The sequence below is a fragment of the Manacus vitellinus genome, unplaced genomic scaffold, assembly GCF_001715985.3.
Source record: "Manacus vitellinus isolate BGI_N305 unplaced genomic scaffold, ASM171598v3 scaffold_57_pilon, whole genome shotgun sequence".
Lineage (NCBI taxonomy): Eukaryota > Metazoa > Chordata > Aves > Passeriformes > Pipridae > Manacus > Manacus vitellinus.
Genome location: NW_021940666.1, coordinates 3,069,530 through 3,094,874, shown reverse-complemented (window position 1 = coordinate 3,094,874; position 25,345 = coordinate 3,069,530). Strand labels below are relative to the sequence as shown.

General features: G+C 43.5%; 1 protein-coding gene across 1 annotated transcript in view; it reads right to left on the bottom strand.

Moving 5' to 3' along the window:
- Positions 1-25,345, bottom strand: part of ABTB2 (ankyrin repeat and BTB domain containing 2) — a 115,434-nt gene that overhangs the window by 5,782 nt on the left and 84,307 nt on the right. The window contains exons 4-12 of the mRNA XM_008922682.3: positions 12,911-13,063; positions 9,584-9,749; positions 6,369-6,458; positions 5,845-5,946; positions 4,166-4,262; positions 3,391-3,526; positions 1,662-1,888; positions 754-932; positions 74-179 (exon numbers count right to left, since the gene is read on the bottom strand). Of these exons, the coding sequence (XP_008920930.1) occupies positions 74-179; positions 754-932; positions 1,662-1,888; positions 3,391-3,526; positions 4,166-4,262; positions 5,845-5,946; positions 6,369-6,458; positions 9,584-9,749; positions 12,911-13,063 (1,256 nt within the window). The remainder of the gene's footprint in view (positions 1-73; positions 180-753; positions 933-1,661; positions 1,889-3,390; positions 3,527-4,165; positions 4,263-5,844; positions 5,947-6,368; positions 6,459-9,583; positions 9,750-12,910; positions 13,064-25,345) is intronic.

Below are 25,345 nucleotides of genomic sequence, written 5' to 3'. Positions count from 1 at the left end.
GTGCATGTTTTTAAAAAATAAAAAAAACCCAACCACAACCACAAGAACTTCCCTGTGTAGGTGAGCACCTTACCTAGGCGAGCTGGCAGCGTCTTCCGGATTTCAGGAATGCTGGGGATCGGGCTGCTCCCATAGCAGTGAGTGAAGATGGACGCAAGCTGCTGGTTGATGGAATCATTCTGTGAGGGGCATGGAACAGGTATTATCACTCTGTTTGAAGCAGGTTTCAAATGTGCTGTAACAGTTCACTTGAGGCTTAGAGCAACTGCGTAACAACAGGAATAACCTCCCCACAGAGGGACAAGGATCTGAGCAAGTGTGTTCTGACAGAATTCTCAGCAACAGAGAACAGCCTGTCAGCAGAAGCTCATGCCCTTCTCTGGAACAGATGAGCCCACAGGTGTGTCCTCAGCAAGGTCTGATTTACACTTAGCTCATGGTCAGATCCATTTGGTTCCCAGTCTGCAGTTGGTTTTAGTCAGCCAGTTACATCTCTTGCTTTTAATTTAAAGGAGAGTTACAACACATGTTGTAGTGACCAATTATGGAGGTATCAAGAGCTGGATCTGCTCCTCAGCTTCCCCCTGTCTGTGCATTTCAGGACTGCTTTGGGGGCTGTATATGCATTTAGATAAATGCTATCAGGGCTATTTCCATACCATAACTCCTTAGGGACTTTGCACTTGTTCTTGTGCACAACCTCGTACAACAACAAAAACACTGATTTTCACACTGTCACAAACTAATACTTACTTTGCTGGTTTTGAGGATATCAAACATGAGCTGCAAGCCTTCATTAACCAGTTCTTCATTGTAATCCTCCTCTTTAATAGTGACAAACTCCCTGAGGAGGGTCTGTACCACGGAGTAACGGGACTGGTAGAAGGTTGTCCGTAGGGATTCGATCCACACGTGGAGTTTCCAGGGAACCCCTGCAGCCACAGAAAAGGAACAGTGAAAGATGATTTGCTGAAGTACCTGTGAGTAATTGTCCTGCTGCTATTACTAACACTTGGCAGCACTGGAGTAGACCATTACATACAAGCCAACAGCACATACATTTTTGTTTGACATTGAAGGTGACTGAACTGGGTCACTGACAAATTGAGTTATCTACACAAGCAAAGGATTGGTACCAGGATCATAAATTGGAGCTTTATGCTGATTGTTAAGGACCACAGACTCCCTGTTTTGTTCTGAGCTTCATGATTAGTCAGAGCCACAAAATAAATTTGAACTGAACTTGTAAGAATACATAACCCTACGCAAACATGGTGTGAGGGGTCTTTTCTCCTGGTTACCTGTAATACGCAAGCTTTAAAACTTCTCTTTCCTACCTTTACATCAGGTTTGTTCTCTCACCTTTAACCATTTAATCTCTGATTTTATTTATGGTTTTGAGACCAGCCTGAATTTTAGATGTCAGTATCTGACAAAGGGATACGTCCCTTTGTTTTGATATGTGGGAACAGAGAATCCAGCCAAGAGTGAGGGACATCCCACATCAGGAATTTGTGAAGAGCCTTAAACACTTCTTTAATTTAAATTACACAGCCTGGGATAGCTTTGCAGTTGGAGTTAGTGCTCCTGCAAGTGGAAGGGGCAGAGGAAAGAGCTTTTTATGCCTTAAATTTGCACAATGGTTAAAAGGAAGAGCTTACCCAGTGCCCTGAGCTCCATGGTGATGTCCACGTAGCCGTGCTCAGCACTGTAGTACATGGCCTCCTGCAGAGCCTTCATCCTTGTCTTGCAGAGCTTGACCTGGCCCTCACTGGAGCTTCCCTGGCTGGAGGTGTCACTCTCCACCCCCTCAGCCAAAATCTCCTCCAGGGAGAGAACATCTCCCTTCACTTGCTGGGGCTGGGTCAGGAGCTTGCGCAGGACGTTCCTGAAGAGAAGGAGGAAGAGATTTCACTTATTAATAAGTGAAGTATCAATTCACACAGGACTGTGGTGATTTAGCTGTGGGGATTTGGCTTAGTAGATGATTTCCTTCCCAAAGACAGACAGCAGGCACTATGGAACAGCATTTAAACAACTTGTCTTTCCTTACCCCACATCCTCATGCCCTGTTTGTGCACATGGACCATACCCCTCATACGGTGGGTTTGTTTGGAATTTCACACAGCAGTTGCAAGTGAGAGACTTTCTTGTTTGTGTCCAGCCACTTTGGGAAGTTTGCATCATTGGTGTCCCTCAGCCAGCTGGAACCATCTGCTCTAGACATTCCCAATCCCAGCAAGGCCACCCAGCACTCAGCTGTGCTGCTGCATTGCCACTAGCTGGTGCTCTCCTTGCACCCACACCACTCCCTGTGGCTAAATCCAGTTAATTTGGGTCTTTAGGATGGGAGAACAAACCTTGAATTTCACAGTTTGCACGGTCAGAAAATGGTGGGAGGGGAACAGTGTTTGTGTAGTTTTACACTGTAAATAACTGCATTAGGCCGTTCCAGCTTTGCAGAGTTTGAGCCTCATTTGATCTTGGAATACTTTTCTGGGTGTATCCAGATGTGAGATGTACCTGGAGGTGCAGTTTTGTCACTGTAAAGCTCAGCTGGGTTCAAGGGAGCTGTTATTTAACATGCCATGTTGTACAACCCTGTGGGTTTCTCTCAGCCCATCTCCATGGTTGTTCCAGGGTTGTTTTAATTGGCTTGTTACACTAACATTTTTCCCTGGGAACAGAAGGATTTCTGGAAGAGTTTGAAATTAATGACCTAGTTCTAAATAACTACCCTGCAAACAGGGTTGGAAAGCCCAGGCTGGCTGCTCAGCATCATAATGACTCATCTCTTGGTTGGCCATCCAAAAACCAGAGGTGCAGTCAACCAGATTCTGTTGCAGATTATTTTTGCCACCTTAACAAGATTAGATTCTGTCTCAGAACATGACCCAGGATCTCATAACCTCAATCTCATAACCTACCCTTAGGTGGAACTCAATCTGCTCACACAGGCCCTAGAACCAGCTCCTGCTCACTCCTAGTGCTGCAGAGCCAGACCAGCAAGTGACAGACTAAGAAAAAGCAAAGATCTCTGTTGTATTTTGTGCTTTTGACTAAAATATAATCCCTTTCTTTTATGAAAATTATAGTTGCTGAATAATGAAGTCTTGCATCAATTTTTTCTCAAAGGGATGGAAAAAAGAGCAACAAGCAATTTAAAAATCATGCCTAAAAGGCATCAGAATAGATTGGGAAACTGTGGTTTCTCACCTCTAAAAATGGTTATCAGGAGTGTCCTAACACCATCTTCTGAGCCACACACCCTGCGATTTGGGTCACAAAGTCATATATACCCATATATATATGGGTATATATATACACCATAGTGCAAAATACCCATAGTGCAAAAACCCCACCCTGTTCTGAACATAAACAGAGCCTTACCTGTGCCCGTGTGCTGCTGAGTGGCTGAAGCAATTCATGTCTTCGTGGAGAGATGAGGACATTCCATTGACTTCCAGCATGCTCAGGAGGGGATCTGCACCTCTGCTTAGCAGCAAACTGACCAACTCGTAATTTCCTGGGGAAAAATGGACAGAAGCATTACGATGGTTCCTCTCTGGAAGCATAAAAATAGGAGTGGTAACAGGCAGGGCTCCTTTCTCTATCCTCATTAGATGGAGGAGTGAGTGGCAGGAGACTCAGCACAGTGAACATCAATATCCCTTCAATAAATGTTGGAGCAGAGCAAACCAGAGAGACTCATCATAAAAGCACAAAAATGAAGCGGAAACAAATCAAGGGAAAAAAAGTAAAACCAGTTAGAGGTGAAAAGTACTGAAAAACAACAACTAGCACAGACTTGTTCCCAGAATGCCCAACTCCTGACAGCCCTCTAGAAGAAATGCACAATTTTACTTGTACTTAATAAACTAATAAAACAAATTTCTTTACATAACAGTGATTTTTCCCCAGGCTGGATTTAAACTTGTTAATTTTTTTGCATCTGGATCTTACTTAGATCCATGACATGCCTGGACTAGGCAGGGCTGATTCATGTTTCTTGACAGTGCTTTGCAAAGGAGTTGGTGCCATCAGCTTTGCTGTGGTGGCCTCTGGGAGGAGGCAAGTGTGGGACTAATTGCAAAAGCAGATAATCAGGGCCCACCAGGCCTGTGGAAGCAAGAAATGGAGCATGCTGGGGTCACAAGGAGCTCACCTGCAGCCGAGGCAAGCTGGAGGGGTGTCTCGGCATAGTTGTCCTCTCCAGTGTTCACAGCAGAGCCCTCAACATGGGCACCAGCATCCAAGAGCAGCTGCAACAGGCACATGGAAGACAGGGAGGTGGGAAAAGAGCAATTCAGAAGGGCAAAACAGAAGGGGCTGTGTGTTAGGAAGGAAAACCAGTGGATTCACACTGAGAAGGGCACACACACAAAGGGCCTGCACACAAAGGCTACGGCAAAGTATTAGTTACGAAGCAAATTTCTCTTGCATTTCCTCACTCATTCCTCACCATGAATGGCAATTTACAGCTTTCTGTAAATTTTCTTTCGTTCACTGTGCTTTCAATATTTGAGTTTATTCTGGAAAGGGGCTCAGCTGGCAGCCTGGAGAACATCACCACCTATTTTTTATCTCCTTTATGGACGTGCCTTTGCAATTGTAATTTCCCAACTCCAAAGAGCTCTGCAATCAGAACTTCTCTTGAGCACAGGAAGTCCATCTTACTTAGTTTCATGCTGTGTGCAGGAAGCAGGGTTCCTCCAGGGAATCAGCCCTGGAGCTGGTCATGGCTCTCGATCTGTTGCCCTGTGGAGCCTGCTGAAAAAGGAGCTCTGGCAGCTGCAGTGATTTGTCACACAGAACTTGCTTTCATTGAACCACTGAGCTGCCTGTGAGGGAAGAACCCCCTCCCAGATGAAGGGGACAAGGTTACAAGGTGATGGGGATGTTTTATGGCCAGGTGGGGCTGGCAGATGGCACAGGGGGTGGGACAGGGCAGGGAGGACCAGCCTTGTCCATGTGTATCCACCAGGATATTCTAATTGTGGGTAGTGCAGTCCAGCAGGAGCTTTGATATACTTGGCTTCATGTCCTGGGAGAATCAAACTCATATCTTACATGTAAATTAAGGCTGCCCAGGCAATTTGCCAGGTGGAATCTAATCTTTATAATTATTTACAAATGTACACAAATGATGAGTGTGTGCAGCCTCCATTTACTTATATCTTTTTTTCTTTCCCTTTGAGCAGAAGGTAAATTAAATTCATCAGCAATTGACTATCTGCTGTGATCAGTTTGTAATTCCTATGGAAGTCTGTGTAGGATTTCCAGAACTCCACTCCATTTTGCTGCCCCTTAATTCCACAGAAAAGGGAGCAGGGAGGATGTGCAGGCTCAAATCCCACGACAGTGTAAGTCTTATTCATGCAATTTTCAAGGATTATAGAGAAAGTTACAGATGATTTGCTTCAATTAGAGCAGAAATCAGCACACACAGAATTTTTGCACATGTAAATTTATAAACCAATCAATATCTACTGTCAGAAAGCTCCTGATCAAGCAGTCAAGCTGTAACCACTCCACATGAAGCACTACTTTGTCTAATACTAAAGAAATGATTGTGCAACATTGTTCTTGAAGCAGTAAGACTTGGATCAATACTGAAACCAAAGAAAAATAAGGAAACACACTGTGTTTTGTTAGGAATTCCATCATCAATTTTCCTTCTCATTTCCAAACATGCCGTTTTTCACTGTTTTTTTAGGAGGCTCCCACCAAACTGCAGGTGGAGCCTGGGCCAGATCTGTGCTCAGGAAGGCTGAGAGTCAGGGTCACAGTGCTGTACTTCAGCCCCTCCAGGCCTCCTGGAAGGATTCTCAACCAGAACCTTACCTGGACCACGGAGATGTGCCCATGTAGCACAGCAAAGGTGAGGGCAGTCCAGTGCCGGCTGTCAGGGTGCACCGAGGGGTAGCGTGGAGAGGTACTGGGAACCTGGCAGAAGGGAACCAGGCAGTCATTCCCCACTCTGTCTGTCTGCCACCATCTCTAGACTTGTACAGACCTGGCTTTTTCCTTTGTAAGTGACTTAGGCCACTTAGAGAACGCTGCTACCATCAGTCCCCTGAGCCTTTTTAATGGGCTTACTGGTTTCTCCTCATGGCAGCTCCTTCCCCTCCCCCCACCCCCGTGCCTATTAGACTTCCAATGCTAATCATAATTGTAGTCACTAAATTCTCCAAGAGGTTTGGACGGTTTTCTCCCCCCTCCAAAATCCCTGAAGACATGGTTTCTGAAAGAAATTCCTTGCTTGAAGCTTCCAGATCTGAAGCCTTCAGTTTCTAGAAGGAATTTCACAGCTGCTCCTATTAGTTTACAGATGAATAATTATGGGGAGAGGGTCCTCTGTTACTCACTGGTATATCTAAATTTGCTCCAGCATCTATAAGCATTTGGACCATGGCTTCATCTCCAGCAGCACAGGCGTACATGAGGGGGGTCATACCCTTCAGAAAGAAAAAGAAAAGAAAAATCAAGTTATCTTTCTATATCTATCAACACTGACACTGTCACGGACACAGGGAGTTTGAATCTTGTGTGTAGGGACAGCATAACACATGTTTTTAAAACAGTTTTCTATGCAGAGTGGGAACAACATACTGGTATTGGAAAGTGAGGTGGACAAAACACCAGGGGACAAGGCTGCAAGAATACAAAAGGCATCACTGAAAATCCTTGCTGTGTATTGCCCACAATTCTCGAGGTTTCTCAAGGCTGCCAACAAAGAAACAGCATTTCTTGGCTCATTTGTAGCCAAATGAACTGAAAGCAGAACACAACACAAAAATACAGAAGATGAATTTATTTGGCAACTTCTCCCCATTGCTAAAATCCTATTTGCCACAATATTTCAGAATTTCAATCCCATAAATCTCTCTCTCTCTACTTAACCAGCAAACCATGACGGCTCAGAGATGAATTATGAGAGAAATGAGCCTTACTTATGGAGTTCATTCCAGAAGTAGCTAGGACAGAAAGGAAATGGCCTAGTAAAATCCATTCCTGCTCAAATCCTATGACTTTCCTGCCCCCCCTTAATTATTGCAGGCATTTGAATTTTTCACAGGCAGTATCTCTGTTGCTTGGTGTGTAACAATAATACAGCTTCATCTTTACTGGGACCTGTATTGTAAAACAGAATTACATCTCTCACATAGGAGTTCTGCTCCTGAATTTGCAAGGCATCTTTTCCAAGATTCCAGGCACAATTCCAAGCTTCCTGCTTTGAGGTAGTTACATGTACAAGTCTTTAGAAAAAAATCTTCACAAAGGTATATCTGGGTGAGGGGGTTTGGGAGGATCCCCTCTCATGAGAGATAAGTAAACTGAGAATTCAAAACTCAGGTCTGCAGGTACAAGCCCATATTTACTGCTCCGGTCAGGGTTCTAAAATTATAGACTTACCTTTGCCTTTTTTTAAATTTTTAGTATTAGTTTTGCATTCCCTGCTTGTTCCTCACTATGCAAAGAGAAGGAGAGTGTTTTCCTAAAAATCTCAAATGCCATTAAACCAGAGTGCTGCTCAGTCCCCACTAGAAGGGAATAACAGGGTCCTGCTCCAAATTTGAGTTTCTGAGCACATGTTCTGAGTTCTTTCCAAAAATCTCCACACTCACAGATGGAGAATTGGGTCTGAACATGCTCACATTCTGGGAATGGTCAAAATTCAAACCTGGATCTAAAGCCTTCATGTTAAATTAGTCCAGCAGTCCTGTCTAAAGCTTTTGCTGCACATGGCAGGTGAGAGATGGTAACACCTGTCTGTGAGGCCTTGCAGGTGCTACCAACTGTGCAACCTGTTAAGGAGATGCATCCTGACCAAAAGAACCCAAATATATGAGCTTATACGGTCTATCTTATGACAGGACCTGTTTTATCTTGTCAGTTTTCCCAAGGCTGGGCATCTGCCTTTGACTTATTCCTTTCCAGGAAGGGCAAAACAAACTGGTGGCAAAATTCAGCTTTGGTTTCATACTCCAGCTGTGGCAGAGCTCGCTCCTAGAACTTGGATTTCACTCTGTCTGGGGTTGGCAGTGCCATGAAGGATCAAGTGGAGAATTTCCAGGCAACAATGTCTCCAGAGGGGGCCTGTCCTGCCCTCCTAGGCTGGTGTCAAAACACTCTCTGTGTGGCAAAGATGACAGAGCTGCCCCGCTCACAGTAGGGCTGGTGAGAGGATCCCATCAATAGGATGGCAATGAGACCATCAATCAGTGACAGCAGAAACTCCTCCAACTTCCAAGGAGCTGTTTACAAGGGTCTCCACACATACAAAAGCCAGACAGCTCCCAGTTTTCTGGCTGAATGAGAGGTAGGAAACACCCCCCAGCAAGAAGTGACAGCCTTGGCACCACTGTCTGTGGTGCTGGGGTAGTAAGGTTCACACAGCAAAATAATCTCTGAGAGAGCAAAAGGGCTACAGAAACAGGAACTGCAAAATTTATTTTAAAAAATTTAATACAGCAAGTGGAAAACCTTCATAATGTAAATCTGCCACCTTTGTCACTTTGACAGAGTGAATATAAGGTGCACCTATGAGGGGATACACACCTTTGTGACCACAAAGCTTGTGGTACTGGGTATGTAAATAAGGCAACTACATACCTAGATATATTTCTGCTCTATTTGTCTATACATCCACACTTCCTCTAAAACTGCAGAATGGTGGGAAGTACCAGAAAAGATGTGCCGGGTTCAGAATTCAGCAGTAAAATGCTGTCTGTAAGAAAACGTCTCTACCTGAACATAAACCCTTCCCACTGCTCAGTATCCTCTTGTTTCAGAGACATGACAGCTCATTCTCCTTGCTGTGACAGCTGTAACGAGTGTTTATTGGGGGGAAGTGTGTTTTTTTTTCCTTTTTAAATTAAAAGCTAATTCTATGCACTGAATGATGCCCCAGAGGACAGACTCTGCTGTTACTTGATGGGACTGACAGCATGAGCAAAAGCAGCCAGAGATTCCCAGGACTACCAAATCCCTATGGTTCAATGGAGCAGAGAACAGGTAAAAATGAATAAACAGACACATCAGCACGATGGACTTTGAGCAAATCTAGTACTGACTGATGACACCACTGGGGTTCTCAGTGCTGTTTCTTGTATTCCAAACTGTTCCGAGCCTGAAAACCATCAGACAGCAACACCTTTTGGTCACTCATCACTGCCCCAGGCTGGATTTGGGCTGTTGAAGCAGAAGAGAGTGTCAGTGGCAAAACCCACTTTGTCTTGACATCAGACTTTCCATTCACTGCCTGTGTATTAACCTGTCTGCCCTCAGTGCCTGAGACAGCCCATCCAAGGAACAGACCTACATTCCAGCTGATAAACGATTCATTCCAGCCTCTGATGGGCATTTTTGGAGGGGTGGCATGAGAATGGGGGGGGGAATTTGAGGGGTTATTTTTTTTATGGTTTCAGACTCCACTTTCAGACTAAAACATGCGGTAGAATTAGAAAAACCCTTGGAGAGGCAGCAAACACGACCTGGTGTATTGATTTGCCACATGGAAAGGAACATGGAAGTTGTTCATGCAGAGAATTTGTGGGTGTGTTTGTCTTCTGTGACATACCTGGTCATCCATGGTGTTAACCCCATCGGGTCCCAGTGCATCGATTGCTTGGTTGATCAGATCTGTCCTCCCGCAGTTCAGCATCCGGAAACCCAGATCCTGCTGGAATTTTTCAGTAGCAGCTTTAGCATCCAGTCTCCGGAAGGAACTAAAGCAGCATTCAGGTCTGTGGAAGACAAAATCATTCCTGGATGGTGCCCAAACCATGACAGGCACTGAGCAACCAGGGTTACTGCAGCAGGACTGAGGTTACTGTGCTGTGCAAACCTGCAACAACCAGGTCTCCTTAGTCCTACTTCTCAAAAAACCCTGTATTGTTTTAAATAATTATCTATATATTTTTTAAATATCGTATTTGTATTTTTCTACCTGTTATAGTCCATCAAACATACATAAAACATATTGCAAGGAGGAGAAAGAGGTGGAAAGTTTGTTTATTATACCAGTATCATTCTAGGATGAAATAATTTTGCTGCCTGCTTACCGGACTAGCTGTTATTTTGAAATAAAAGACATTTCTGAAAGAAAATAGATATCCCTTAGTCTTTTCTGGGGGGAAAAAAAATCAAAATTTTTTTAAAAATGAAATAAAAATGAAATTTAGACGGCAGAACACTCTCAACTCTTTTCCAACGAGGAAAGTGTGCTAACATTTCTACGAGGCTCTACTAACTCCTTATCCTTCAGATGAGTATCAAACAACCTTTATCTCATCTGCATGGAGCCCAGGGATTACTGTAAAACCCTCTGGTTGTCTGCTCACAGACTCCTGAATCCAAACCTGGAAGTGTATCTCCTTCACTGAAGAAGCACTTTCGAACTGGAGATTTCCTATCTCAGCTGGGCACTGATATGGTCAGGCCTTTGATGTTATTTTGGGGTGATGCCTCCACCACACGCCTGGTTTCCAGCACAGCCTCTTGTGCAAGCTTTCAGTGAGTGAGATATCACCCTGCCAAGTTCCTCTGATAAATGAGATGCTTCCAGCACAGCTAAACCTCTTCTGGAAACTCTGGATGGCCTTGCCAGAGAAACAACACTCATCACTTCACATAGAAGATGCAGGATGAATCTTATTCACATTTTAGTTCAGCTGGTCATTTTTTTTCTGAGCTTGCATGGCTGGTGGATGACAAATGGTGAGCAGAAGCTGTGAGCAACGTGCTGAGCAGGCAAAGATCCCCCCACAGCCTGGGGACTGGTCACCCTTGTACCAGAGCAACCATCATCTCATCACAGCTGCTCTGAGAAAGAAACTGCAGCAGGGCACAATCTGGGGCAGAGTCAGCAGGGAAGGGAGCCACTGGTTCTTTGGAGGTACAGCTGCAGTAAAACGTGCCTCTGTGGCAGCTGAGCTTTTGAAGGCAAGATCACTGAACTACTCAGATCCTAGATCAGGACACAGCACAGAGCAGAAGAGGACAGTGGGGTAAAAGGCCTAATATGCTGGACATATCTAAGTCTTACAGCTGGGCTTTAATAACCCTGTTCTACTAAGGTGGTTGGTACAGTATCACGGTGCTACAATATTATGACTTTGTATAATAGTAAGAAGAAAGAGAAAAAGAAGAATTCTGTGAAAAAAGTGAAATAAAATGACACCTCTTGAAATCCAGTGAACTTCAGAAAATAAGAGTTTTTGAAGGGATGGCACTTGTCTTCACATATTTTTCCTGTTTTGCCAACAGGCATAATTCCACCCAGAGCTATTGTCAGGAGGAAGAACACTCACTGACAAGCCCTGCAGAGCCACCAGAGAAACAGAACAGAGGTGTCAGGGACCCCGGAAAAAAAGGGGGCTGTAGTTCTCAGTGTAGAGCTGCCAAGAGGCCAGTTGAGGCACAAGAATTTGAAGTTATAATGCGTGAGCTTTGCTGCTGGGGACCCACAGGCTCAGGCATGCAGAAGTTCCTGTTGTTCTAGAGCTGGACAGTGTGATTTTCTCTGATGGATGCAAAGGAATTTTTTTGTTTTAGAATGCGATAAAAAATCCTACAAGAGCTGGGGGGGAGAGCTCACTGCTCGCTGCTGAGCAGCAGCTGTAACCACAGCAGGATTTCCATGTGTGAGTTGTTATCCTGTGGAGAAGAGAGGGAAACCCTTGCACGCTTCCCAGAGTGAAGGCTGTGCTCCTGCAGCTGCCCAGAGAGCAGCTCCTGTGTCCAGGGAAGGGACTGAAGAACTGGAGGTGGGCTGGGAGGAATGAGGAAGGCAGAGCAGGGGATGGGATAGGGCTGAGGTGTCCTAGTTTGGGAAGGGATATTTTCAGAACAGAGCAGGAACCTGGTGTGCTCTTTGCATTCCATAAGCAGTAACTACTACTGGAACTACTGGAAACAAGTGGGTTAAACAACTACTAGAATTAGTGGTAGTAAGTGATTTAAACTACTACTAGAATTACTGGAAACAAGTGATTTAAATTTGCTCTGCAGTGAGGAAAAATAATAATAAAAACATTGTGTGCTAATAATATTAACCTCCCCAACACTTATATTTAAGTAAGTGGAAGGGAAATACAGCTCTCTGAAATCTAACATTTCCCCACTTAGATTCTCATTTAACCAATAACAGGTGAGTGCTGAGGATGTTTATAAATAAATCATCTGGCAAACATAAAACAAGAGCATCCTATTAGAAGGCTTCATCCACTGAGACTCAAACAGTTGTTGTGGAGGACTGTGGCAGAGAATAGATATTAGAGGTGTGAATTTTAGGTTATACTAATTATACTCTATTTTTCTGCACAACTTCTCTTTCAGGGATGTCAACATACCCTACCTGGTGCATCACCACTGCAAGGAACATCATTATTATTATTTAATAAACAGACTTTTAGCCTGTGCTTCATGAGGAAAAGGAAGTTTCAATTTGCCTACAGTCACGCAGCAAGCCAGGGATAAATCAATCAATCAATCAATCAATCAGTTCTAAGATTTCTTTTCCCTCTAAATGTGCTGGATACAAAAGACTGCTTTAAAGGATCATATAAATGGCACTGGGAATGACGGATTCCTCTCTCTTTTTTCTGTTAGTTTAAATCTTTCATTCAAGGTATCCTAAAAAGCAAAGAATAATCTTGCAATTAAGGCATAAAAAAAAACCCCAAATCTTTGTTTTTCAGTCATTCTCTGTCTCATTCTTACTTTTGGCAAGACAAAAATCTCTGTTGAGTTTGGCCAAAGCTTCTTTACCTCTTGGAGTACCTAAAGGTTAAACAGGTGTCACCTGTGGAGTATCGTGAGCTCTGGCTCCCATGAAATGCAGTAAGAAGAATATTATAAGAGTCATACAATTACTGTAGGTGCTTATAAAGCTTAGGCCACGTACTTGAGCTGCCTGGGCTCGCAGTCCAGCCCAGGTAGGAGCAGCCTGGCTGTCTGCCTGATGTCATCACTGTCCACGGTCAGGCTGCGCCGGTGCTCGGCGTAGGTGATGGCCACTCTCATCCACTCCATCAGCGGGGGCAGGAGCATGAAAGGGCTGTGAAAATGAGAAAAAGCCCATCATTTAACACTGCCTGATGCAGAAGGACACTTCATTGCTTGCAGGTCGGAGGCTGGCACGGGTAAAACCCACCTGTGGAGGCAAACTGTGCTCAGAGAGACTGGCAGGTCACAGCAGGAGGAAGGAGGTGGAACTGCTCAGCCTTGGTCATCTGAGCAGCTTCTTACCAAAACTAGGGCCATGATGGTCTCATTTTGTACTGAGCCTGAACAGAAGGGTCCTCCTTCTGCTGTTCCTAGCTACAGGTCAGGCCCCTCCAGTGCTTTGCTTTGAATCAGAGGGGTTCTCACCCCAGCATGCAGCTTATATAACAATTGTGTCCGCTCTAAATAATCCGTACGTACAGGCTGCTCCACCACCAGGAACATGAAAAATATCCTTGATGGTTTGAAACTTCAGTTAAGCCAGGCTAATTCAGTCCTACCTCCATTAAGCTTTACATTACCACTATCTAATAGCTTTTCATATCCTACATTTCTCAGGACTCCATTTTTGCCCACCTGACCCTCTAGAGCCTAGCAAAACTGGTGGAGCAGGGAGGTTTGACTCCATGTGAAGGGTTTCAAGGCAATAAAGGGATATAAATAAGGTAATAACAACAGCACTGGTGATGAGGCCCCCTCATTCCTACAAGAAGAATGAGCACAATACTGAGACTACACATTAATATATAGGTACCATAATACTCATACGCAACATATCTCATCCACCCTCTCAATAAACAGCCAGACCGATCTATTATTTGCTTGATTTTTCCCCAAGGATACCTGCCATCCCAGTGGAAGGCTTGGAAGTGCCAGCTCTCCCATTTCCAGTAATGACCTTATTAACGGTGTGAAAACAAAAAAGGCTTTTCCATTTAAGCATTCAAAAAAAATAGGGGAGAAAGTACCGATTTCTTTACAAAGTTCAGAGAGAAAAAAGATACAGATGAGGAAATATGAAGTGATTTGGGCATTAATGAGAGCAGCTGAAGCCATGAAAGGCATTTTCAAAGGTCTGTGTGTGTGCATGTGCACTCTCATGTGAGAGCAGTAAGAGTGAGCAGCACGGATCCCGTTAGAAACCATTTATCCATAATGGGATTTGCAAGCAGAACTCCCTTTGTTATGACTTTGAGCATCCTTGAGGGTGGAGTAACTCCACTCCGTAAAATATGTGCGTTTTACCAGTTTCAATGTGCACCCTAAAATGCTGCCATTGTCACTTTGCAAGCACATCCACTGTTTTTCCCCTCCTCTTCTTCTGAGTGGAGAAGCAGCATCTACAAAATCAAAGGTGTTTTAAGCACCTGATCCACCCTGGATTGCCAAGACAAAGGTGTTTTTAACAGGACTGTTGTTACCCTTCTATTTGATGTCAAAGAATGGGACTATCAGGGTTGCTACATTTATCACTTTGAAAATCACCCAGTAGCTCCTCTGAAAAGAACGGGATGGGATGAATCACTCCAGCCCAGCCAATTCAGAGCTCAATGACTTCCCTAAGCGAAGAGCAGCAATTGTCAATAGGCATTTGGGAGCTGCCTTTCAACAGCCTATTCCAGAGAACGTCGATCCTTATCAGGCCTGCAAATGAGGCATTTACACTTTTTAAATTCAGGTCCTTAAGGGAGGAGCCAAAACTAATTATTTGTACTTTCTATGTACTCTAAGAGTCCCTAGTATGGGATTCAAGCTCTGTAAAGGACAGAGAGGTAGGCAAGGGAGGCTAAAAGCACCAGAATTAAATACAGAATTAAATTAAAGTTAGATGGGGTGAAAAGCTCAGGAGCACTGGAAAAGCTCATCTTCCAAGCAATTATATCTGCCACTTTTTATGCTAGATAAAGATTTAGGCCACATCCCAGCTTCCCTGACACTCCCAATGATGGGAACACTGCTGGACAGAGAACCATGTGGATCCAGCCCTCATCATACCTTGGGAACTGTTACTCATGGCACTGGTCAGCCAACAGCAAATACCACGCAGTCTGCACCAGAAATAACACCTAAATTTCCATTCTGTAAAAAAATCCACATGTGCCAGGGTTATAAATGGCTTCCAAACAAGCCATTTGAATGTGGAAAAACCTGCTTGGGGAGGAATGGGAAAGAAAAAGGATTTTTTTTTTTGTTTCTTTTTTTAATCTCAACAGATTTTTCCAAAGGCTTTAAAAGTGACAGCTCAGACTGCCTGGTTACCCTGTGTCCAAAGGGAAACAGGCTTTGGATTGCAAAAGGCAGCGTCAGGAAGGATGTTCTCCTCATAATGCTCTTCTGATTTTCCAAACCCCACCACTGGTATTGCTGTGCAAGTTGGATAATTCATTCTTTATTATCCATTATTCTATCAGGGGTGACAATAATGACTCCAATTGCTATTTTGCTGTAAAAACTCTACTTCTCTCCCAAATTTCTAGCTTGAGGATGGGCTTTCTATTCCTCCCTCCACCCTTTTATCCAGCTATTTCCTTTCTCCATACTATAGGAACAGTTTTATCTTTGCTCACTGACACTCCACCAGCTAAGCAGCATTATCACACGATCGAAGCAGAAAGAAGAAATAAGCAGAAAGAAGAAATACTGGATAAAACACCCGCACTGGGTCACATTGCACTAAGAAAATAAATGCAATTATTCATTTATAAAACACAATTCTCATCCCTGTGGCCCTTAACCTGGGCATCCATCTGCCTCCAGGGAATCACTGATCATTTCACAGTCTGAAAACACTGCAGGAGGGGAAGGGGAAAAACCTTCATGGAAAATTAACTGGGAGATGCTGCAAGCTAAAGAATTAATTTCTGTCTCTGCATTCCTGTCTGTGCCACATTCTGCAAAGTGCCATTTTCCTCTGGTCTTTCTGACATTTAGAAGCATTTGGCAGCTCATTAAATTCCACACATGAAGTGATCCAAGCCTTGGGAAACTGTCATATTCCAGCAGCAGCTCACTGGGGACACAGACTCTGTGATGTGTTACTGTCATGTGCTGTCAATATTCCATCCATAGGTTCTTTGAAATTCTCTCCATTTAGAACTGGACAGCCACTCCCTTCCCGAGGGGATCAGGCCAGAGCTGGGTGAGATGTGCTCTGAGAAAGGCTGGACTTCACTGTGGGCTTTTCCCCCTCATTTGAACTGAACCACATTGTTTTATTAGACATAACCAAGGAGGCCAAGCAGCACTTGGTAGAGATTTTATATCAATTTTATACTAGCTTTTTCCTGGAAAAAGGTACTGGCATGTGGAGATCACATGCAGCATCCTAGAGGAGAAGCTGTGGGATCACAGATCTCCTGGGTACCAGTTCCTCCTGGGGAGATTCTGCCTGGACACAAGAGGAAAACTTTCACAATGAGAACAGTCAGCCACTGGACCAATTTCCCAAGGGAAGTGGTGGATTCCTCAATATTGGACACTTTTAGATTTGTCTGGACGGGATGCTTGGCCAACTTGCTTTTGCCAAAAAAGGTTGGACCAGGTGATCCTTGAGGTCCCTTCCAAGCTGGTGTTCTATGATTCATCCATCACAAGGAAACCAGCCCCCAAAGTGGGTTCTTCTGAAGGTTTTTAAGAGTGCTGGGATCCAGGTATTTCTGGCAGAGGGAAGTTAATTGTATGCAAAAAGGAAAGAGCTCCAGAGGAGTCAGAAAATTATGTCATCCCTCCTCTGCACTGAATGCTGGGACAATGCTTTGGAGCTTCACTCTCAGAAGTGAGGAATATCTGCTACCTCAGGTGAAAACAGTCAGTTTTCCCAGAAAAAGCAGACATGCTGTCACATTCCTTCCTCCTCCCTGGGTCCCCAGGAGGGTCCTGTGATTAGGTTGCTGAAGAATCACAGAATAGTTTTGGGTTGGAAGGAACCTCAAAGATCATCTCATTCGAAATCCAGGAACACCTTCCACTAGACCAGGTGGCTCTAAGCCCCATCCAACCTGAAGGAAAAAAGAAGCAAGAAGGAGACATTTTCCCTGCAGCCACACCTCTTCTCTGTTGTTTTTCATTGCCTCCTGTTTTGCTCCAGCAAAACAAAGCAGGAGCCAACAGTGACAGCAACAGCAAGAGAGAAAAACCTTGTTCTTCTAAACAAAAGTCTCCTTCTTCTAAAGCAGGGAAGAAATGAGTGTCCTAATGGAAGCAGGTGAGAATGGCAAAATTCACCTCACTCTTGGCAGCCTGAGCAGGTCCTGAGTCACACATGCACAGTCTCCCATCCTGCCTGTCCTATGGTCTTCTAAATGCTCTGAGTGAAAACTTTCTCTTCCCTCCATCTGTAACTGCTGCTCTCTAAGTCCCTGATAACATTTTAAACACACACAAACTTTAGCATCACAAAACGTGTAAGCATCAGTACTTTCCAGAGTGGGGTAGTCCATGGTATATCCCCATATTTGATTTACTGGAAATATACAGATTCTACTGCAGAAAAGAACCCCAAATCTTTAAAGATCAGTGTGTGTTTTTGCAAGGGACTGAAAAAAAAAATAAAGAAAGGCTTTCAGTACACTAATGTTTGAGTTTAATGCTGGAACCAAACTCTGTGGCTCAGTCCCACCTTGCCCTAAAATGAGAGAGCTCAAAGTGACTAAGACTTTGCACGAAGATGGAAAAATCCCCAGGATGGTAGCAGAGAGAAAAAGAAATCAGAGTGAAGTCTCATTAACTGGAGAAGGGAAAAGACTTTGAGGCAAGACAGAGTATCCAAAACCCAAACCAGGTCATGCTTATGTGGAAATCAGTGGCATATTTATAATTTGGAATCTCAAACACTTAAAACCCCTCTTCAGCCAGCAGGAAAAAAATAATATCTCAGAGTATATAATTACATGTGAATAGAACAACAACAGAAATGCTGATTTAGAAGAAACACAAAATCTTTGCTCCAAAATACAATCAGTCTCAGTCACAAGCCATTCCTCACAGATTTAAAAATATTTTACAGAATTTTAAAACTTCCCATATTTACAGAGAAAAGATAGGAATTACCATGCTGGATCCTACTCAAGGATCATCTCAACACATGCCACCACGTCTTTTAAAGCAGACAGTTTTCACATCTTCACAGAAAAGGAAGAAGAAATTCAATCACTTTCAACTGACCCAAAAGGTATTCTTCTGAATCCCCTTGAAACAATGGCTGGCTCCCATCTCAGAAGATAAGAGTTCTCAAATTTTAGTGGATCATTATCAAGTTACCAAGGTCTTGGCTTGGATATGCCAGGAGTTTAGTGAGTCATCCTTCAGTCAGACACTGATGGAATGAAAACCATCTGGATAATATTATATTTATTTGGATCCTTTCTCCACTAAATCTGCATTCACAGCTTCCTCTGCTTAGAGAATATAAAATGGTACAAGAATAGTTTCAATCTAGAACCAGCAGCTCTGATCTCTCCTACCACTCCTCGTAACCACAGACAGAAATAACACCTTTTCCATCCTTTGCAAATCACACTTAAAAATAAGATGCAGCATCACACAGGTTTTACTTCATGCAAAACCAAGTCAAAACTAGATTTGAGCTCACTAAAAAAAGACATGAAGGGAATTCACCGGGAATCTTAAAAAAGACCCCCAAGTCTGTGGTTTATTTATTATAATCACATTTTACAAACTTTAACAACAGGGAAAAGATTCCATTTTCAGGCTGAAAACAAGCACTGGTGCTGCTCTGGAATGTACCATCAGGAAAACATGTTTGTAACATCTGTGTGCTGTGGCAGGAGGAAGGTTTCTAGAGGGATAGAAAATAATTAAAACCAACTTAAATTGTATATACTTGATGATCAGAGGCAGATATAGATACACATGATAGTTTAACTACAGCAATCTGGTCATAGTTATGTGGTCAAGGATGTGACTGACTCCCATCTGCCCCCCCAGCCCCACACGGAGCTGTTTGATCCCTGATGGACATTGTGAGTTGCCACCTCCTGCTCCTCTTGCTCCTCCCAACTCCTTGGTGTCCTAAAACTCTCCCTAAAGTGAAAACTACTGCAAACAGTTCAGGAGATGAACTGTTCTGAGTCTGGACCTAACTGCAGTCTTGACCTCAATTAACACAGAGCAATTCCAGAGATATGGAGGGAGTCCAGAGGAGGCCACGAAGATGTTCCACAGGCTGCAGCAGCTCTGCTCTGGAGGCAGGCTGGGAGAGCTCGGGGTGTTCAGCCTGGAGAAGAGAAGGATCCCAGGAGAACTTAAGAGCCCCTTCCAAAGCCTAAAGAGAGCTGGAGAAGGCCTGAAGTGACAGAACACAGGGAATGGCTTCCCACTGCCAGAGGGCAGGGTTAGATGGGATATTGGGAAGAAATTCCTGACTGTGAGGGTGGTGAGGCCCTGGCGCAGGTTGGCCAGAGAAGCTGTGGCTGCCCCATCCCTGGAAGTGTCTGAGGCTGGATGAGGTTTGGAGCAACCTGATCTAGTGGAAGGTGTCCCTGTCCATGGCAGGGGAGCTGAATGAGTTGGTCTTTAAGGTCCCTTCCAACACAAACCATTCCATGATGATTCCATGATTCTAACAGTGGCTCTGGCCAGGTCATCTACATCAGATCTATTAAGCCTCTCCCAGCTCTTACAAACAGGTGTCTACCCTGCTTTGCAAGCACAAAACACCCTCCCAGACAAGATCCAACAAGTCCAACACATGGAGTCCTGGTACTCAGGACCCATGCCAAGGAGACTGACCAAGGAAAACCTTGCCATGCACGACAATTCCTGCAGCAAAGGAAAACACTGGTCCATTTTGGAGCAGGACATGAATCCAAATGAGATGCATGACAGAAATGAGCTTGTAACAGCATGCTAGGTGATAGTCAGAGATAAACACGGGCACAGAGCCAGAGTGGGGTGTCTGCTATTCTTGGATTAGCCTTGATCCTGTGGGCAGAAAAACCAAGAGGTAACTCCTACAGTGAATTCCAGCAGCTCTGCTGGCAAACTAAAAAAACCAAAACCATTGGTCTCTCAAAGCAGATTATCAGGGGTCAGTGTGGTTCTTCACTATCCACTGCTGAGACTCCTTCCCCATTTTTTTTGCCCATTTTACTTAATTCCCAACAGCACGAGAAGGATTGAGATAACAGGCCTTTTAGTTATGACTTCAATCTGATTTGCCAACATGCATATGTTTAAAACATATGCTGATTCTCGAGCCAAGACCAATCTGCCAGATTCAATCACTGGACTCACTTTCAGGGCCCAGTTGTAAAATCCTGACACAGAGCGTTGCCACGCTCAGGAAAACTGCCTGAAGCTCCTGAGTTACAACTGTGGGAACAAAGAGCCAGAAAGATAAATATTTTTGTGTAGTTCTGGAAAACTGAAAGCTGTTTAATTAATTACAACTGAAAAAGTTTGCTCAGTCAAACACAAGACAATTCTCACCAAAGCAAAGGGTTTTCACAATGAATAGGGGAACGTTTCCCATTTACCTCCCAGCATAAGCCAAAACCTAATTAGTGTTTCAAAAGAGGAATTTTAAAACACAAAATACTGGTATCTAGAGGCAAAACATTTCAAGGTTAAAAAGATGATTCTTTCCTTTTCAGAACTGAGAAATAGTTGATCAAACTGTATTTTTTTAATAACTTTAATTGACATTACACTTGTGTGCCATGTCACGCTCCCGTGAGCATGGACATTGTGTGGCGTCGCTCACCCCCTTGCTGATGTCAGTGCTTCCTTAATTAAAATCTAAGTAATCTTTTGGCTTTCCACATTCCCGCAATCCGAGATGTTCCAGAAACTAATTTAGCATGGAGGCACGAGGAACACACCAGTACATGCAGATGACAGGAATGGGTTTTGGAGCTCTCTTAGGTACAATTGTGCCATGTGTGCTCTGAAATCAGGTACCCACTCCACCCCCGCAGTGGAATTACACAACCCAATTTCTGGCTGCTCTCTTACAAACACAGAAGGTCTCACAAAAGAGCCAAAATTTAAGAGTCCACTTTCTTGAATAAAAGGCATTCAAGCCCACAGTGTGTGGCATTTGTGGATGAACAGGCAGAACTATACCAGTGCCAGGTAAGACACATCAAATCTGTCATAAATGAAAGTTCAGAAGGAGAAGTAACATCACTGCTGGATCAAATAATTTCTTAAATTATTATTTTTCAAGAAAGTAAGACTCTGTCCTAATGGCAAGCTGCTTAATGAACATATTTCACCTAAGTCTTCAGGGAGTTTCTGTTCCTTAGTTCTTGTCTTAAAATATTGAAGAGTTGATGTGCAGGATGAAGAAGGTGTTCTGTTTGCTACCAGTGGTGAAGGGATTTGTTTCTGTTTTCTACCGGAAAGTATAATTAGATCCATGTTTGCATTTTGCCTTAGATAAATAAATAAATAGTGCCATGTAAAGGTACAGATATGAGAAATAAAAGCAACAGAAGTGTCCTGTTTAAAGAAAACTATCACTGCAGTGAAGTTCTTTTATGCCAGACTAGAAATCATCCCATCCTTCCCTTTTGTGTTTAATACTGTGAAATCTCCCAACTTCAAACTCTTTTTATGCTGCTATCCCTGTGATTTCCATGGTCCTATCAATGGGTATCGCAACCTAAATAACACTGGGAATGGCAGACACAACAGCTTAACTCTGGGATTCTGATAGGTGGATGGATTTAACTGGCCCAGCTCAAATTCCTTCTGTTTCCAAATATCCTAAATTTAGAGCACGCCTGCATTACATTTCAACATTTGGAGCTGCAGTGCTTCTCAGCAGATGCCACAAATTCCACTATTAAGTCTGCTTTCAGTACCAGCAGTGCTGCTGAGCAGTCTCTTGCTTTGCCTGTGTGTGAACTTTCACTGAATTTCAAATAAGAATAATTAAAGTAATAAAAATACCTCAATATATAGATCTTTCAGTAGATAAGTTTCGCCTAACATCTCATGTATTCTGAACAACAGAGTTGCAGATTTTATGCCAGGATGGCAAATGATTGAATAAGACCCAGCAATGTTTGTTTATACCCAGGACACCTGCAGTCCAGGGAGATGAAAAAACCCGACTGTCCCACAAGTCTCCATATCAAGGTTATCTGTTACCCCATCTCTCTCTCTAAAAAGCCACACTTAAATAGCCTTATATTAACAGATTAGATAAAAATTCTAATGGGGGGTAAGAGAGTGAAGTTTTCTTATCCACACCCAAAACCTGTTCTTGCAACAAGCCCAACCTGGTTCATGCTGACCATTGCAGAGGGTGCAGCACTGTGGTTACCACAGGAACACAGAGGAGTTTCAAGCTCCAGCTGCCTCCTCAGCTAATGACCAGCATGACAAAATAATAACTTTTTGTTTCTAATACCAAATTACAAGGATTTTCTCTTTCTTTGCAGCCCCCTGCGGCCAGAAAGCAGATCTAAAACCACAGAAGCAGCAATGATTGAGATGTTAAAAATGACAAAGCTGAAAGTGCATCAATTCTAATGCCAAGTACAATGTGCACAATTATTCTTTTCCAGCTTGTTGAGAAAAATATTTTCACTCAAAATCTTCATATGCTCTACACTTCAGCACCTGTTGCTTGAATAAACCTTTCTATCAGCACCCAGTGCTCTGCATTCCAAACACAAAAAAAAAGACGAGACATGGGAAACATCTTTCTTCCCAGAGTTTTTTCCTCAAAAAAACCTGAAGAAACAAAATTATTTGAGAAATAAATTGATTTTCATTTACCTTTCTTCACAGGAGGTACCTCTGAGCCCTGACTGTGTGGCTAAAGCTGTAAATAGCCAAAACTGTGCCACATCACTGTCCTGGGGCAAATGCCCTTTTGCTCTCAGATTAAGCCAGTTTGGCCACTTATCCTTAAGCATATTAAGTGTCTCAAAACAGACAGTTTAGCAGACTAAAAGTGGTCCCAAAGTGAGTTAATTAAACTATTGTAACTTCTTGTGTAAGGAAGAATGGCATGCCCAGATGGAAAGTCATTTAAAGGCACATATGTTTCTGTGATGTTCTAATGCACCAACTCTTCAGAGAGATCCTTCCTGAAGAATTTGGCAGCCCCAACAGAGAACTGAGCACTGACTACCTGGCACAGTGCAGAGCTGCACAGAGGGAACTCTTAATCACACAGTCTGGCTGCTCGGAGCAACGTAATTACAGCGAGATACAGGTTATGTTAGTTCCTGTTATAATTTCATGCTAATGTGCTCATGTTCCTCTCAACTAATTAACTATCCTGGACATGCATCATGGACAACTCATCCTTTCCTACTGAAAATGTCTATAGTTCTGCAGCACCTGTCTCAGAAGAGCCCCATGTTTCTCTGGCAGGATCTTTTCCATTTCTCAAGGAAGCCAAAGGGGTGAGGAATCATTAACTGAATTCCTTACAGTAGCAGAGAGTTTTCCAGGAATAAAACTTTCCAGCTCCTGTCTCCCCCTTCTATCCTCTAGCCATTATGATACACTTTCTAATCCATGGAAGAAAGACCTCCAGGTACAAACTCTTCAGTGGAACTCGTGTTGTCAGTGGTTTGGCTCCAGACTGAGAGTGCCTCTTTCAGCAGCATCACCCCAGATAAGCAGCAGCAAAGCACAGCTTGGTCTCTCCTCTCTCAGCAAACATGTCAGACCAGCACCCGTGGTATCAACACCAGGTGGTTTAGCCCCAGAAGAATCCATGAACCAGGGCTGAATCAGCTCAGACATGCAACTCATTTGAATAGGATTTGTCTTGCAGAGCAGACATGCTTTTTCAAACAGCCACTTCAGCAGTTACTGTAAAAACATGTGATTAAAACAGGGCAGTTGAGCTCCGTAAGTGACCGTAAGGTCATGGCAGCACAGGCACTCATAGGTATGGGACAGGGAACTGCAAATTGCCAGGGTCTCCTTTAAAAAGGAAACCAAGCAGAGACACACCAATCTAGGATTACCCCAGGGAAAGCTTAGTTCTAATCTCCACAAGGTCAGAGAAAAAGAATGATTGTTGCTATTATCATAAATTACACCCAGAAACATTTACTCTTCAGAGGAGCTTTGCTCTCAGCTCTGTGTTACAGAGATGTCAGGAACAATAACAGCAAAGCCACCAACAACCTGCCAGCCCTGGCTGCTGCACAGCAAAGACTCACAATTGTATTTATTTAGTGTGGCCTTTGTTAAAGCACCAGCTAACTCCTTCCTCAGGAAACAGGCAAGTTCTGCAAGGGAAGGGCTGTAATTTAGTCCAATAGGAAACAATATTAACTTCAATTGGAAACAGCAATTACTGAAAAAGGAGAAACTTGCTGGCTTGATACCATCATTGTTCTTTGCTACGTGCTCAGAACTTTTCATCCACTGAGTTGCTGCTTTTTAGATATATTAGTGCAAAAGCATGATGTTGGTATCACAATACTGACAATTAAGGATCTATTCAAGGAAAAATGGAGACAGGCTCATAGGAAAACACAGCAAACCATCAAGAATCAAGCAGAGAACTGTAGACTCCATCAGTCCTCTATCAATAGGCACTCACTGTCCAAAAGGCGGAAAAAGAAGCCAGAAGACCTTGTCTTACTCATTTCTGTGTTTCTACAATGCTCAAACAGTTTTGTTTTAGGTTTCCCTGCATTATTTTCCCTTCATTTTTAATGCTGGGTTGCTGCTCATTCTTCTCATCATGAACAGCAAACAACGAAAAACACACAGCCCAGGGTGCCTGCAGGCACTGAGGATTCCTGGGTGCACCAGCCCTGAGAATCCAGGCAGCTGAATTGCCAGGCTCTCATTTTCTTACACCTTTTTTATCTGCACAGATGGAAACTCAAGAGCAGAAGCCAAGAGCTCGACGTGGGCATCTTTACAGTACAGTAATTACTGCAGCTGTAGTTACAGTAATTGCAGGGTGGTAGCACACACATACACAGTGGCTGTCATCTCTTCACTGCTAAACAAGACAGCCAGAGATCATCCATCCACTTTCCAAACACCTAGACAAACAGGGACTTTCAGCAGGAATGGCTTAGGTCGGTGCCAGTCTTTCTGGGGATTTCCACACACCACCAGAAAAATGTCTATGAAAGAAGAAAATGTTTTTTTCAAACAAATGTTTGACTGAGAGGACAAAGGCTGTCAAATGCCTTATGCTTCTCTAGGTAGGTGGTGAGGACCAACGACTGCACTGTCTGTGAAGAACCAGTTTTAGGAAACAAGGTATTGATACCTGTGGATGAGAGGGAAGTTACCAAGAGGACAGAGGTACAACAACTTTAAGGACAAATATTGGAATTAGAACCACAGAAGTTGAGGTAGAAAGGCACTTCTGCAG